This window comes from Phyllobates terribilis, unplaced genomic scaffold (genome assembly GCF_046119375.1).
Source record: "Phyllobates terribilis strain yellow unplaced genomic scaffold, ASM4611937v1 Scaffold_1__5_contigs__length_1240528914, whole genome shotgun sequence".
In the NCBI taxonomy this organism is placed as follows: domain Eukaryota; kingdom Metazoa; phylum Chordata; class Amphibia; order Anura; family Dendrobatidae; genus Phyllobates; species Phyllobates terribilis.
The window spans coordinates 718,732,114-718,749,080 of record NW_027362761.1 but is presented as its reverse complement, the minus strand read 5'-3'; the positions used below and the strand labels follow the sequence as shown (position 1 = coordinate 718,749,080).

General features: G+C 40.6%; 1 protein-coding gene across 1 annotated transcript in view; it reads left to right on the top strand.

Moving 5' to 3' along the window:
• Positions 1-16,967, top strand: part of UNC13A (unc-13 homolog A) — a 338,122-nt gene that overhangs the window by 303,694 nt on the left and 17,461 nt on the right. Inside the window, exons 36-40 of the mRNA XM_073686302.1 lie at positions 4,932-4,970; positions 5,830-5,859; positions 14,943-14,999; positions 15,138-15,218; positions 15,499-15,646. Of these exons, the coding sequence (XP_073542403.1) occupies positions 4,932-4,970; positions 5,830-5,859; positions 14,943-14,999; positions 15,138-15,218; positions 15,499-15,646 (355 nt within the window). The remainder of the gene's footprint in view (positions 1-4,931; positions 4,971-5,829; positions 5,860-14,942; positions 15,000-15,137; positions 15,219-15,498; positions 15,647-16,967) is intronic.

Genomic DNA, 16,967 nt, shown 5'->3' with positions numbered 1-16,967 from the left:
CATGGCCAAAAGTGTTCGCACCCTTGAAATTGTTCCAGAAATTTAAGTGTTTTTCCCAGAAAATTATTACAATTACACATGTTTTGTTATACACATGTTTATTTCCTTTGTGTGTATTGGAACTACACAAAACAAACACAGGAAAAAAATGCAAACTGGACATAATTTCACACAAAACCCCCAAAAATGGGCTGGACAAAATTGTTGGCACCTTCAAGTTAATATTTGATAGCACACCCTTTGGAATAAATAACTGCAATCAATCGATTCCTATAACCATCAACAAGCTTCTTACACCTCTCAACTGGAATTTTGGACCACTCTTCTTTTGCAAACTGCTCCAGGTCTCTCATGCTGTAGGGTGCCTTCTCCCAACAGCAATTTTAAGATCTCTCCCCAGGTGTTCAATGGGATTTAGATCCGAACTCATTGCTGGCCACTTCAGAATTGTCCAGCACTATGTTTCCATCCATTTCTGGGTGCTTCTTGAAGTATGGTTGGGGTCATTGTCCTGCCGAAAGACCCATGACCTAGGACGCAAACCCAGCTTTCTGACACTGGACACTACATTGGGACCCAAAATCCTTTGGTAATCTTCAGATTTCATGATACCTTGCACATAGTCAAGGCACCCAGTGCAGCCCAGAGGCAGCAAAACAACCCCAAAACACCTCCACCATATTTGACTGTATAGTGGCATGTAAAAGTTTGGGCACCCCCGGTTAAAATTACTGTTATTGTGAACAGTTAAGCAAGTTAAAGATGAAATGATCTGTAAAATAAGATTACACATTTCCTTTGTATTTTAGACAAATAAATATATTTATATTTCCATCTTTTACATTTTAAAAATTATAAAAAGGAAAATGGACCGACACAAAAGTTTGGGCACCTTGCATGCTTCACAGCTTGTAAACGCTTTTTGTAGCCAGACAAGAGTCTTTAAATTTTTGTTTGAGGGATTTTCATCCATTCTTCTTTGGAAAATTCTTCCAGTTGTGTGAGATTCCTGGGTCGTCTTGCATGCACTGCTATTTTGAGGTCCAGCCACAGATTTTCAATGATGTTCAGATCAGGGGACTGTGAGGGCCATTGTAAAACCTTCAGCTTGCATCGTTTAAGATAGGCTATTGTGGATTTTGATGTGTGTTTAGGATTATTATCCATTTGTAGAAGCGATCCTCTTTTCAACTTCAACATTTTTACAGATGGTGTTATGTTTGCATCAAGAATTTTTTAAAATTTGATTGAATCATTTCTTCCCTCTACCCATGAAATGTTCGGTGCCATTGGCTGCAACACAATCCCTAACCATGATTGATCCATCCCCATGCTTAATGGTTGCTGATATGTTCTTTTCTTGAAATTCTGTGCTCTTTTTTTCTCCACGCATACCATTGATCATTGTGGCCAAAAAACTCTATTTTAACCTCATTGGTCCACAGGACTTGTTTCCAAAATTCTTCAGGCTTGTTTAGATGTTCTTTTGCATACTTCTGATGCTGAATTTTATGGTGAGGATGCAGACGAGGTTTTCTTCTGTCGACTCTTCCATTAAGACCATCTTTGTGCAGGTGTCTCTGAACAGTAGAACAATGTATCACAACTCCAGAGTCTGCTAAATCTTTCTGAAGGTCTTTTGCAATCAAGCGGCAGTTCTGATTTGCCACTCGAGCAATCCTACGAGCAGCTCTCACTGAAATTTTGCTTGGTCTTCCAAACCTTATCTTTACCTCCACTGTTCCTGCTAACTGCCATTTCTTAATTATATTTCGAACTGAGGAAAGGGCAACTTGAAAATGCTTTGCTATCTTCTTATAGCCTTCTCATGCTTTGTGGGCCTCCACCATTTTAATTTTCAGAGTGCTAGGTAGCTGCTTAGAAGAGCTCATGGCTGCTGTTTTTTGGCACAAGGTTAGAGGAGGCTGGGTTTTTATAAAGCTGGGAAATTTGCATCCTAACAATGATAGTGAACAAGCCATAACCCTAGCAGGCTAATTAAGGTCTGAAACCTTGGTCAAAGTTTTCTGAGCACACAAATCTCCAAGGGTGCCCAAACTTTTGCCTTGGCCTATTTTACTTTTTGTAATTTTTAAAATGTAAAAAATGACAATATTTGTTTTATTTTGCCTAAAATACAAAGTAATTGTGTAATCTTTAACTTTAGGCCTTTTCAAGATCATTTCATCTTCAACTTGCTTAACTGTTCAAAACAACATTAATTTTGACCAGGGGTGCCAAAACTTTTACATGCTACTGTAGGTACTGTGTTCTTTCCTTTGTAGGCCTCATACCATTTTTGGTAAATAGTAGAATGATGTGCTTTACTCAAAAGCTCTATCTTGGACTCATCTGTCCACAAGACGCTTTCTCAGAAGGAGTTTGACTTACTCATGTACATTTTGGCAAACTGCAGTCTAGCTTTTTTATGTCTCTTTATCAGCAGTGGGGTCCTTCTGGGTCTCCTGCTATAGCGTTTAATTTCATTCAAATGTTGATGGATAGTTTGTGCTGACACTGATGCACCCTGAGCCTGCCAGACAGCTTGAATTTCTTTGGAACTTGATTGGGGCTCCTTATTCACCATCCAGACTATCCTTTGTTGCAGCCTTCCATCAATTTTTCTCTGCCGTCCATGTCCAGGGAAATTAGCTACAGTGCCATGGGTTGTAAACTTCTTGATTATGTTGCGCACCATGTACAAAGGAACATCAAGATCTCTAGAGATGAACTTGTAACTTCAACCTCGAGATTGTTGATATTGTTCAACAATTTTGGTTATCAAGTCTTCACAGTTCTCTTCTTTTTCTGCTCTCTTTGCTCTCTATGCTTAGTGTGGCACACAGACACACAATGCAAAGACAGGGTCAACTTCTCCCCTTTTTATCTGGTTTCAGGAGTGATTTTCATATTGCACAGACCTATTACTTGCAACAGGTGAGTTTGAAGGAGCATCACATGCTTGAAACAAAGTTGTTTACCCACAATTTTGGAAGGGTGCCAACAATTTTTTCCGGCCCATTTTGGGGGTTTTGTGCGAAATTATGTCCAATTTTTTTTTCTCTCTGTTTTTTTTGTGCTGTTCCAATACACACTAAGGAAATAAACATGTGTATAACAATACATGTGTAACTACAATAATTTTCTGGGAGAAATACTTCATTTTCTGGAACAATTTGAAGAGTGCCAACACTTTCGGCCATGACTGTGTATATAAATATATTTTTTCAGTTTCATCAAAATAATTTGTAGAATGAATCTGACAATTCTAGAATTATGTAAAACATAAAGTAAAAAATAAAAGAAGAGAAAAGATAAAATAGGTAAAGGGCAAAGTGTACGTACAACTGGAACGCTGTAAATTACTAGTAGTTTTTGTGTATGAAAATATATTAATAGTCTGTAGAAATTATTTTGGCAGTCATGGGAAAATTGAATTTAAGTACAAACCAATGGCCGCTAGTCTATGGCTTTCCAGTTTTTGCAAAACTACAGTTACAGTATTAAACTACTATCAAAGGTTGGAGACTATGGTTCTAAGGCTATGTGCCCACGAAGCAGAAATGCTCCGGATTTTTTCTGTATCTCCCTGGCAGTAAAAATGCATGCGGATTTTACATGCGTTTTTCCTGCCAGGTAGAAGCGTTTGTCAAGCGTTTTTGCATGCATTTCCGCATGCGGGTTATCAAGCGCTTTTCCAAGCGATTTTAGCATCACTTGGAAAAGTGCTTGACAACTTGGTCACACTATATAAATCCATGCTACTGGCATGGATTTATAAAGTGTGACAAAGTTTAATAGTTAAAAAAAGACTAAAAATGGTAAAAAAAAAAATAAATTATACTTACCTTCCGATGGCCCCCGGTCTCCTCAGCGATGCGTTCGGGCTCCCTGGCGGTTTGTGATGGTGTAAAAGGACCTTCCATGACGTCATTTAGTCGGCGGTCGACCTGTCACATGACTAAATGACGTCATGTAAGGTCCTTTTACACCATTGCGAACCGCCGGGGAGCCAGGACGCATCGCTGAGGAGACTGGGGGCCATCGGAAGGTAAGTATAATGTTTTTTTTTTTATTTTAATTATTTTTTAACTACATGTACTATGGTACCCGGGTGTGTAGAGGAGAGTCTCCTCTTCTCCAGACCCAGGTACCATCCGCGGATTGAATCGCTTAATATCCGCATGGGTACATGTACCCATGCGGATATTATGCGATTCAATGCAAGTCAATGGCGGCGATTTCGCCACGTTCCCGCAAAATTAATGGACATCCTGCGGATGATAATCCGCAGCGGAAATTTCCGCAGCATGTGCACAGCACATGCGGATTATCATTGGGGACCATGGGGCACGTAATACCAAGCGTTTTTTAAGAGTTTTCGCTGCGGAAATTCTGCGGCAAAAACGCTTGAAAAACGTATAGTGGGCACGCAGCCTAAAACAACATTGTATATTGCTTACATTGAATTATATACTTCCTATGGTAAAGTCTAGTTCAGCACATGCTAATTAGAGTCTTTTTGATGCATTGTGACTCTTACCCTTCTGGCATCACTTTGTGTTATTTTTGCTTTTGCCTTACTGTCCTTTTTGTGCATATCCTGCCGTCAGTTTATACTGTATTGTTGTGTTACATGTATTGAGTGGCGTCTATTTACATTGAGTGTCGCTGAATTTTAATAATTTATCTAGGCATGTAATCACAAACAGATATCTATCTCTACATGGACGAGCCTTGTTCTGCTCTTGGCTATTAACACATTCTCATAATTCCTTTTAACCAACCATATTCCCTTGCCCACACCACATATTGCACATTATACAAATTAAGTGTAACAAACCTTAGCACAACAGTTTATGTAATCTCTTAGTCAAACACTTGACTGCCAAAAAAAAAATGCAGTGACCAATTGTGACATGTTTCTGCAGGGGACGTTGCTGAGAAAACATGGCAAAGGGCTAGAGAAGGTAAACAAGTATGCAGACCCTTCAGTCTCGTGTATTTCAAGCTTACATAGTTAATTAAAGGGAACCTGTTACCTCCAGAAATGCTCTTTATCTGCAGATATGTTAATCTGCATGTAAATAGCAATTAAATCATGTTTGGCTGGCTTACTGGAGCAGCAGCTACAGGGAGAAAAGTTATGTTTACCCTTCAGCTGCTCGCTTTTAGTTATCGGGGCATTACAGGGAGTGCTCACAGTCATCACTCACTACACAGTAAGTGCGCTGTAATCACTCGGCTACGCATTGATTGACAGGCTGCTCTGTAGCATGTGTGTTTAGCCCGTGTGTGCAGAGCAGGTAGTCAATCGATTTGCCAGGGAGAGATCACAGTTTAGTAAGTGGTGACTGTAACCACTCCCCGCACCGCCCCAATGACTGGCAGCGAGCATCCAGATGTGATTTCATTGGTAGATTGCGACTATATCTGTAGGTAAATAGCATTTCTGGAGGTGACAGATTTCCTTTAAACATAGCAAGAATCCATAAAACCTACAAATTCTGTGCAACAGAAATGCCTCATCAGCATTAAATCTTGTCAACAGTTTGCTGTAAACTACTGTATATGGAGAAACTTGTGTAGTTGTGGTCTGTTGTATTGCTATTATACTTGATGTTCACTTAATTGTCCACCTATGTTCTCAAGTAAAGCTGAATATTATATATCCAGAAGCGAATGAATGCATATTTGGTGTGGGTCTGTGCAGTCTGTATGTAGCTGTGCTGTATATGTACAGTTTGTTTAGACATAAACTGGCTGTTGTTGTTTGGTTCTTTTTTTCACACCCACACTCATATGTTAATCTCACACTTCTCTCTCCAGAGCAGGGTGAAGCTGCCGTACCATGCAGATGTAAGGACACTGTGTGTGTGTCTGTCTTTCTGCACTCTTTGTTTTTCTCTATATGTCTCTTGTACAATCTGCCCCTGTGACCTGTGTCCTAAACTTGTTCCCTCTTACGTGTTATCTGCAATTGTGATGTCTATAATGTTCGGTCAAGCTGTGTATGCCAAACTGTATTTTATGATAGTTTAGTGGAAAAAGATCAGATTTACTATAAATAAATGCTTTTCCTCTGGAAGGCTTAAGACAGAAATATGAAGAAAAAGATGTCTAGTGCATATTGTCATGCTGTCCTTTTCTCCAGTATAAGCAACAATTCATTTTCCAGAGCTTCAGAGTAGTGCAATGTGGTTTTACGCTTTCATGAGCAATTGCCACTTATTGTTATTACTGTTATTATTTCTTTTTTATCTCCTTAATTCTTTGGTGCCATTCATGTGAAAACAGGGTTTGCAACACATAATCATTTAGCAATACATAACCCAACAAAACAAAACAAGTACAAATGAATGCATCTAAGTGACAGACGGGTACAATGGCAGTGAGGACCCTGCCCACGAGGGCTTACAATCTACTAAGGAAGGGGGAATGATAAAATAGGAGAGGGTAAAAGCTGCTGATATAACAGTAGGGTGGCAGCAGAGTGTATGTGCTCTTGAAGAGATTTGTTTTCAACCTGTGTTTGAAAGCTTTAAAGTTGGGGAGAGGGTAGCGATTAACAGAGCGCAGGGAGGCACAGAAGACATTTTTGAAAAAGTTGTTTGAGGAGCAGATAAGAGAGCAAATAAAGAGTTCTTAGAAAGACAATAGATTATGTGTAGGTAGGTAGCAAGAGATTAGATCAGATATATATTGTGGGGACAAGTTATTGGTGGCCCAGCAAAGGGGGGTGGAATAATCAGGCAGTGGAGTTAAAGGGAATCTGTCACCCCCTGGGAGATATCAGACCTCTACCGTGGGCATACAGGTGACAGAAAAGTAAATCTATACATACCTGTATGGCCCATAGCAGAGGTCTGATTGCAGAGAAAAGTGTTTTTATCCACCCTGTTGTCTACAGGCTTGGCGTCCCCCAGACGCCAAGAAATCCCCGCCTAACTGTTTATTATTCCCTGAAATCCCCACCTTTATGCTTAGTTACCATATTCCCCCCTCCCCTGCCCGTCACGGGACCCTGTGACATGCACTGTGCTCCCTGACTTCCCGGGCATGCGCAAATCGCCGCTCACATAGAGCGTGCTTTGCTTCATCCCGGCCCCGTCTCTCCGTGCCGCAGGTTTCTATTGCGCCTGCGCAATAGATTCCTGCGGTGCAGTGCACGGAGAGACGGGCCTAGAGGAAGCAAAGCTCTCTATGTGAGCGGCGATTTGCACATGCCCGGGAGGTCAGGGAGCACAGTGCATGTCACAGGGCCCTGTGACGTGCAGGGAAGGGGGGGGTATATGGTAACTAAGCAGATAGGCGGGGATTTCAGGGAATAATAAACAGTTAGGCGGGGATTTCTTGGTGTCCGGGGGACCCCAAGCTTGTGCAAAATGGAGTTTATAAAAACACTTTTCTCTGCAATCAGACCTCTACTATGGGCCATAGAGTTATGTATAGATTTACTTTTCTATAACCTGTATGCCCATAGTAGAGATTTACTTTTCTATAATCTGTATGCACACAGTAACATTTTTGTTGATTCAAAGCTGAGAAATTAGTCGATTTGAGAAATGTTTTTGAGTTGGAGGTGGTAGGAGTTACTAATGTGTTTGCATGTGAAGTTTGAAGGATAGTCAGAATGAAAGGTTACCCCAAGAAAGACTGGGTTAATTGTGGAGCCAGATATATTAGGTCTGGTGGGGGATTTGAGGAGGTGGTGGAAAGATTAATTCAGTTTTCTCCATGTTGAGTCTAAGAAAGCGGAAAGAGATGATAGACACTCTGAAATTTTGGGCCGCAGAGAGGTAAATTTGAGAGTCATCAGCATAGAATCTGGTGGGATTCTATAAGCTGTCACAGTCCAAAAGTATACCTAGAGAAGAGTAGGGGTCCCAGGATAGAACTTTGGTGGACACCAACAGAGAGATGAAAAGTAATTTAACCCCTTCACAACCTTTGACATATAGTTACATCAAAGGTCTTGTCCCTGCCTTTGATGCGGTCTCCGACGTTGAGTCCGCATCTTTCCCCACACATGAGCGTCATGTGCCTCTAACAGCCGCTGATGGATCCGAGATCCACATGCGACTGTTAACCGGGCGGATGCGCGTCACAAGACCTGCCCATCGGCACCCCTGTCACGTGATCGGACGGTGCTGATGGGTTGTCATGACAGCCGGGGGTCTGCAGAAGACCCTGTCTGTCATTGTAAATCTCTTATGAATGCCAGCCCGTGGCCGGTGTTCATAGGAGATTGTTATTTTTGCTACACATAGCAGGACTGAAGCCCTGCTATGTGTAGCACAGGCGATCGGATGATCACAGCTTCACGTGTCTTAAGGAGACTATTGAAGCCAGTTAAAAAAAAAAAGTTTTAAAAAATATTTAAAAAAAACACAAAAGTTCAAATCACCCCCCTTTTGGTCGATTGAAAATAAAACAATAAAAAAAATAAAAAATACACATATTTGGTATCGCTGAGTTCAGAAATGGCCGATCTATCAAAATATAAAATCAACTAATCAGATCGGTAAACAGCATAACGAGAAAAAAAAAAAGAAACGCCAGAATTATGTTTTTTTGGCTATCTTAACATTGGGAGGGAGGAGGTTGACTGAGTCAGAGGCGGAGGACAAGTCTATAGGCAATAGCTGGACAAGGAGGATGGGTCAAAGGATGACTTCTTAAGGATGGATATGACTGTTGCATGATTAAAGGAAGAAAGGAAGATACCAGTAGTTAATGATAAGTTGAAGTGCGCTAGGGGTGAGATAAACACTGTAGTAAGGTTGAGGTGAGATGGGATAGGGTTGAGTGGACAGGCGGTGAGAATGGATATGGAGAGTATGATGGAAAACTTTTCATCTGCTATTGCAAAGAATAAAGCTACATTTACACTGAAAGATAATTGTGAAGGAGCGTTCTTAAAAACATTCATCTCACGATTATCTTTTATTTTATACCAGCTGAATCATCTGATTAACAATCAACACGCTTGCTCATTGGCTGAAATTATGTGGACTTTATATGGAGAATCAAGTTATGGTGGGAGAGGAATGGGCAGTTTTGTTGGGGAGTAGCACTGTAGGACAAAGCTTTATCTGATGTTATCAATCATTTGTTTGAAATATGGGACAAAAATCTCAGATGAGATACGAGATGTGGGAGAGGGCACTGGGAGATGTGGTAAGTGGTTAAATATGTGGAATAATTGTTTAAGTGTATGTGACAGAGACAACGTGAGAGTAGTGAAGTAATCCTATACTGCAGAAATGAGTGCAGACTTAAAGGGTTTGTCCGGTCCAAATTGATAAGACTGCAGTCACTCTGTGTGACTGCAGACTTATGAATCCCCCCAGCGCGCCCAGTGCGCTGCGGGGATTTGCCGGTTTCTGCGTCGAAACCGAAGGGTATGTACGCGCTACATGTTCCAGGGCAGAAGCTGTCTAGTGGGCATGGCCTCTCTCCATACACTTGTACTGAGAGAGGCCACGCCCCGTCTAATGATGTAGCCTTCTACTGGGAGTGGACTGGCCAGGAGTATGTTAACTCATACATAACCTTCGTTCCCGACTCAAAAACTGGCGAGTCCCCGCAGCGCACAGTGCGCACACTGGGAGGATTCATAAGTCTGCAGTCACACAGAGTGACTGCAGACTTATTGATTTGGACCCAACAACCTCTTTAAGGTCTGCTTGTTTTTATGTGACAAGCTGTTCCTTACAGCAGGTTTTCTTCCAATGTTGCACTGCAACCCTGGAAGCTTGGCTCAGTTTTATTGTCAAGTTAGCATGGCATGGCTGATTATTGATTTGTTGGGGTTAATTATGTGTGAATGGAGTGATCTAGTCAAGAGCTGAGGTCTATTTATTTATTTTACTCACTTATATAGCGCCATTAATTCCACAGCTCTTTACAGACATTATCATCACTGTTCCCATTGGGGCTCACAATCTAAATTCCCTATCAGTATGTCATTGGAGTGTGGGAGGAAACCGGAGAACCCGGGGGAAACCCACGCAAACATGGGGAGAACATACAAACTAATTGCTGTCCTTGGTGGGATTTGAATCCAGGACCCCAGCGCTGCAAGGCTGCAGTGCTAACCACTGAGCCACCATGCTGCCATACAGGTCATTGTATTGTTATAGAAAGCAGTGGCTGCTTCTGTGCTGTTAAAGGGAATATGTTACCAGGTTTTATGCCACCTAACCCGAGAGCAGCATAATGTAGATTTAGAATCTCTGATTCCAGGGATGTATCACTTACTGGGCTGCTTGCTGTAGTTGTTATAAAATCACAGTTTAATTAGCAGGAGATTATCACTAGTGGACTAGTAAACCTTCTGCCATGTAGCCCTCTATATTCATGAGTTCTGTATAAACCCTCCCCAACTATTGATTAGCAGATTTCCGCATTTGCACAGTGTAGAAAGAAGGCTTCCAATCAGTGGTGTAGATGGGGTTATACAGAGCCCAGCAGTCAGAGAAATGGTAGATCAGCAGAGAAACTAGTGATTATATAAAAAATGCAACACAGCCTAGGAAGTGACACATCTCTGGGATCAGAGTCTCTGCCCCTACATCATGCAGCTCTCAGGTGGGGTAGAAAAAATCTTGTGATATATTCCCTTTAAATGCAAAATATGATACAGAGAGGAAGACCAGAGTCAGAGACTGTGTGAATGTAAAGATGTGTGTTAGGTTCCTACGAGGGTGGGCTAGTTTCTGTAGGGCGTGGGTGGGGGGTGGTTGAATGAAGAAAAAAGGGAAACAAGTATATGTACATTGTGGTTGGAAAGGTTAGATGGGGAACAGAGGCGAGTAAAGATGATGTCTAGTGTATGTTTATCTTTGTGGGTGGCCGTGAAGGACCATTGTGAGAGGGAAATGGAGGATGCAAATAGAGGCAAAGTTTAGATGCAGCTGAATGGCAAGTATCAATTAAGATGTCGGTGGGGATGATGGTGATGATGTCAGTTGCTAGAAGGTGTCGCAACCAGGTGACTTTGTTGTCATTGCCTAGCAGTTGGTAGATGACAGACACTTGGAGGCTAAGGGGAGTAATTGCTGACTAAGTGTACTTCAAAGCAAGAAAAGGTCAAGGAGGAGAAAAGTGGAATAGCGTTGGAGGAGCAGTTATCTGATAAAAGTAGGCAGACTTCACCATGTTTGATGCCGGAATGAGAAATATAAATAATTGGAAGTCACTGTAGGAGAAGGGGAGGCAGTATTATATAATATCATCCATGTTTCTGTTAGATCCAGGAACGGTCGGTTATTAGAAATGATAGATGTAAGAGTTTATTGTATAGAATCGATAATGCTCTAGAGCAGGGATGTCAAACTCAAATACACAGAGGGCCAAAACTAAAAGCTTGGACAAAGTCATGGGCCAACCTTGATATTTATTAAAAAAAATGGCTATAATTGAGGAAGTTTTTCCTTATCAAATATAACAATGAACTTTTTTTCACATGCAAACAAATTTTACATTTTAATTAATAGATCTTAGAATAAAATATTGGCATAATATAATATGTTATGTAAGAGCAGTAAAAGCATATGGCCCAATGGCCTAATTTAAATATGTAATAACAAAGGATAAAAAAATGTGAATAATTCAGATAATAAAGTATGATGCCAACAAAAGTTCCCCAAACACAGTATGATACCCCCACAATGAATTCTTTCACACGCACGATATGATGAACCTACTGTACCTCCCCACCTCAATCCCCCTGACAAAGAATGGTGATCCCTTCACAGTATGATTTTCCAACTGTAATCCCCACACAGCCCTCCATACAGTATAATGAGCCCTACATAGTGCTGCATACAGTATAATGGGCACCACATACAGTAGAATAGCCTCACATACTGCTCCATACAGTATAATAGCCTCACATAGTGTTCCATACAGTATAATGGGCCTTACATAGTGCTCCATACAGTATAATGGGCCTTACATAGTGCTCCATACAGTATAATGGCCTCACATACTGCTCCATACAGTATAATAGCCTCACATACTGCTCCATACAGTATAATAGCCCCACATAGTCCTCCATACAGTATAATGGGCTCCACATAGTGCTCTATACAGTATAATGGGCCCCACATAGTCCTCCATACAGTATAATGGACCCCACATAGAGCTCCATACAGTATAAAGGACCCCACATAGTGTTCCATACAGTATAATGGGCCCACATAGTCCTCCATACAGTATAATGGGCCCTACATAGTGGTCCATACAGTATAAAGGACCCCACATAGTGTTCCATACAGTATAATGGGCCCACATAGTCCTCCATACAGTATAATGGCCCCACATAGTCCTCCATACAGTATAATGGGCCTTACATAGTGCTTCAAACAGTATAATGGGCCCCACATAGTCCTCCATACAGTATAATGGCCCCACATAGTCCTCCATACAGAATAATGGGCCCCACATAGTCCTCCATACAGTATAATGGGCCCTACATAGTGCTTCATACAGTATAATGGCCCCACATAGTGCTCCATACAGTATAATGGGCGCTACATAGTGCTTCATACAGTATAATGGCCCCACATAGTGCTCCATACAGTATAATGGGCGCTACATAGTGCTCCATACAGTATAATGGGCACCACGTAATGTTCCATACAGTATAATGGCCCCACATAGTCCTCCATACAGTATAATGGGCCCCACATAGAGAGCCATACAGTATAATGGGCCCTACATAGTGCTTCATACAGTATAATGGCCCCACATAGTGCTCCATACAGTATAATGGCCCCACATAGTGCTCCATACTGTATAATGGGCACCACGTAATGTTCCATACAGCATAATGGTCTCACATAGTGCTCCATACAGTATAATGGGCCCACATAGTGCTCCATACAGTATAATGGGCCCACATAGTGTTTCATACAGTATAATAGGCCCGTTCACCCGCTGCTTCGATCTCTTCAGTGTGTCTTCAGATCCTCTGCACATCTTGGTGCAGCGGGCATGTTGTAGTTACATCATCACGCCTGCTGTGCTGAGATGTCAGACACAGAGGGGGAATGATGGGAGAGGGAGCTTTCAACTGTATCAGCATCTAGGATGCCGATATAGGTGAAAGTGCGATGCCATTGTGGCGCGGGCCAAATATACTCGGGGGACCTACTCGGCATCGCTGGCCAAATATACTCACCCTGCGGGCCAGATTTGGCCTTCGGGCCAGAGTATGATGTGTGCTTTAGAGAGAGGGGCTATACACAATCTTTTTTTCCTAGAGAATTACGCATAGAAATTTATTAAAAATGCCATAAATGGTTTAAAGGTAAATAGCTCATGAACAACACCCCTATATAATGCATCGTTTTTGTTTTTTTTTACAGTTCCTGCTAACACACAATTTGGGGGCTTAAATGAGATCAGTTAGCCCTGACATGACTATTTTAGAAAATACTGTTATTCCCTATGAAATAATAATTCTGTTTTTGGAACTCAGGGCTTAGTTTTTCTTTTTCCTCATGGAAATGTATGAATAAATTGACCACTGGTATTACTATCCCTTCTTGTTCCCTATAAACTCTGCTCAATCAATGCTGAATAGTAATGTTCCCTTGACAAATTTAATTATTCATTTCCAGGAGGATTAACACGGTGATGATAGAAAGTAGAGATGCTCCAGAATAGTTATTTAGACATATTTACTAAAACAAAAAATGTCAGAAGAACTGGCAAGTGTTCTATAAAGAAGCACTTCCATCAGAGTTTTTATCCTCTTATTGTATTGCAGTCATCATATTATATAGCGCTGTGTACTTACAATTGCTCATTTTGCCCTTCTGCCCAGTTAATTTCTCTGTTTTCCAGTAGGTCGATGACATCCCATTATTAAAAACAGACTAGCTGAATCCTTCTAAACTCTATGTAGAAACAGGAAGTCTCTTTTCCATGTCATTATTAGAGCTACAATCCTATGTCACTAACAAAAGGAAAAAAAGGAAGAACGATAACAGCAAGGGGGATGGAACAGCTTGGTTAGGAGTTGAAGATGAGGTGGAGCTGGTCTGGCCAGAGACTTTTCAGGGACATAGGATTGTAGTTCTAATGCTGACTCATGCATGGAAAAGAGACTTCCTGTTTCTACACAGAACAGAGAAAATAGAAGAAATAACTGGGTAGAAAGGGAAAATTAGCAATTGTAAGTACACAGTGCTATATAATATAGACAATATATGATAGCTTTATTAAAAATATAGGCTTTGATTCATCGAACAGTTTTCTCCAAAAAGTTGGCGTAAAAGTATCTAAAATATCACAAAGCTTTTGAACAATTCATAACTGCACAAAAATTTTACATCAATTCAGGCCAGCTCCGTTACCTTTTTGAAAAAATAGAGTTTTAGTGAGGACGACTGTCAAATACATAATAATTAACTCCATAAAAGTTGTGTAGATTACAATATAACTGTACTCTAGTTCATTACTAGATTACATTTTATATGCTGGCACATACAAGTTGAAAGATGCGTCAAATTTATTTAGGGGAGCACACCTCTTAGGGAATTTAGAGTATCATACTCCATGCACCCTACATTAATTCGGGCATGCAAAACTCCAGTCTTGATGAATCCGGGGCCAAGGGTTATTGAGTCTAATATAATGATAACACTATGTTATTCTTATAGTTCTGTAGAAACTAATATCTGAGTGGGGATCTCCTGTGAATTTTAGACTTGCTAGAAACATACAGTTTCGACAAAGACCTATGGGCAACATGACTTAATAGTCTAGCATTTGGTGATCCACACACCCAAACAGAAAGAAAGGGGAGAACAGAGGCTTTTAAGAACGTTCTATCTAGAAACACTTGTTGTATACCCATTGGTGACATTGACTGGTTAGCCTCTATTAGTCTCTGTGTAACCATTCCGGTGGTTCTTGTTTCCCAACAGGGGACTCATCTCATCATTAATGCTGCTAAAGAGTTGGGACAACTTTCCAAACTCAAGGTACAGATTCAATAGTCTAATTTATTTCTCAGTCATCACATTTTTCAACCAAATTGACAAATATTATCTCATTATTTATAGTGTAATATGCAGATAGATACAGTCACAAATTAATTTTATTTGTGCTTTTATTTCTAGGATCACATGGTAAGGGAAGAAGCAAAGAGCTTGACCCCAAAGCAATGTGCTGTAGTGGAGCTCGCACTGGATACTATTAAGGTAACGGTATTCCTCTATAGCTAGATCTTCTGTATATACTCCACAACTGTCCCAGATTCTCATGTGCCCACTTGGGAAAATTAATTGCCCACCCCTGATCTCTACAATAGATGTCATATGTACTGGTGGACCAACCCCTTAAAGTCATTATGTCCATCATGTCCATTTTTTTACAAGGAGCTGTAAATGTATTATGTTGGCCTTAATAGATGTAAGTTATCAACAGTGATACGAGGGTGGTGCCCTAAACAGTGCTACTTTCTCTTGTCTTACTTTGCAGCAATATTTCCATGCTGGAGGTGTTGGTCTGAAAAAGACTTTCTTGGAGAAAAGTCCTGACCTACAGTCTCTACGCTATGCACTGTCTCTTTATACGCAGGCTACGGATACACTCATCAAAACCTTTGTCCAAACACAGTCTGCTCAGGGTGAGATCTTTTATTCCCATCAGTTTGACAGTTGTTTGTTGTGTTTGATGCTATGATCGCACATTGATATATCATTTCATTTTAGTTTTATTTGTTAGTTATAAAAAACATGTAACAGATATTGTTTATTATATTGTATAATATGTTAAAATCTACCCTGGGATGACCATATTAGAAGCACTCAATTATTTTTTATAGTAGACTGTGCCACAGTGTGCGTGCATTTGTACCATAAGGCAGCTCCAATGAATTGACTTCATTGATTGAAAAGTGTCATACTGTTACAGCCTACTGGAAGTGATGGAATACTATCCCACCTTCCAGCAGTACAATAGGGCTGCCGTTAAACTCTCTACTGCCCTTGTCCCAGTCTACACAGCAAAGCTGATAAGTACATTGATATTACATAGTTGTTAAAAATTAAAAACATGGGAACTATGTATTCCAACACTTCTGAACTCAATGCAGTTATTGCTATACATTATTAGTAAGTAACGTGTGTTAAAGTGGTTTTCCAAGCTTAAAATAATAATGACTTATCCTCAGGATAGATTACCTACAACAAGATCTTAGGTGGTCCAACACTCAGCACTACGCAGATCAGCTGTTTTCAGCTCTGGCTGCAGCCCAGATGGAAATAGTGAACAAAGCCGAAAAGCACATCTCTTTATCGGTCATCTTGTAGTGGCCATTCCAGGTACTGCAACTCATGTCTGTTTATTTGCTTTAGTATTAATCTGAGCTATAGTACCTTGGAATGACCATTAGACAGTGAACAGGGCTGTGCTGTTCAGCTCCATTCATTCTTTACATCTCACATCTGCGAAACCTAAAAATATCTGATTAGTAGGGGTGCATGGTGTCACCCACACAGATCTGATATTGATGACCCGTTTTAAATTAAGGGTTTTTTTGTTTCAGTAAACGATTGACCCCTGGCGCAGTTAGTAAAAAAACAAACTGCCTCTATTTGTCTTTACCAGGTCCATCGCTGTATCTCTACCACTGCTCTGGTCTCTGTTGCTTTTCTGTATCACGGAAGTCATGTCAACAACACTGCAGCCAATCACTGAGCAATAGTTTACTGATAGTAGAAAACACCTTTAAGCTACATGCACACTAAGTTTTTCAAATAGGGGTTGGGGCAGAAAATGGCTATGTGCACATAATGTACTTTTCAGGCCGAATATATGGAAATATGGTTCAAAAGAGTGAAAATATACATTTCTATGTAAAAACGATTTGCTGATTTCTGTAGAGTACCAAAAAGGGTCCAAGGCACCAGAGAAAGTTCATATATATATAAAAAAAAACCTAACTT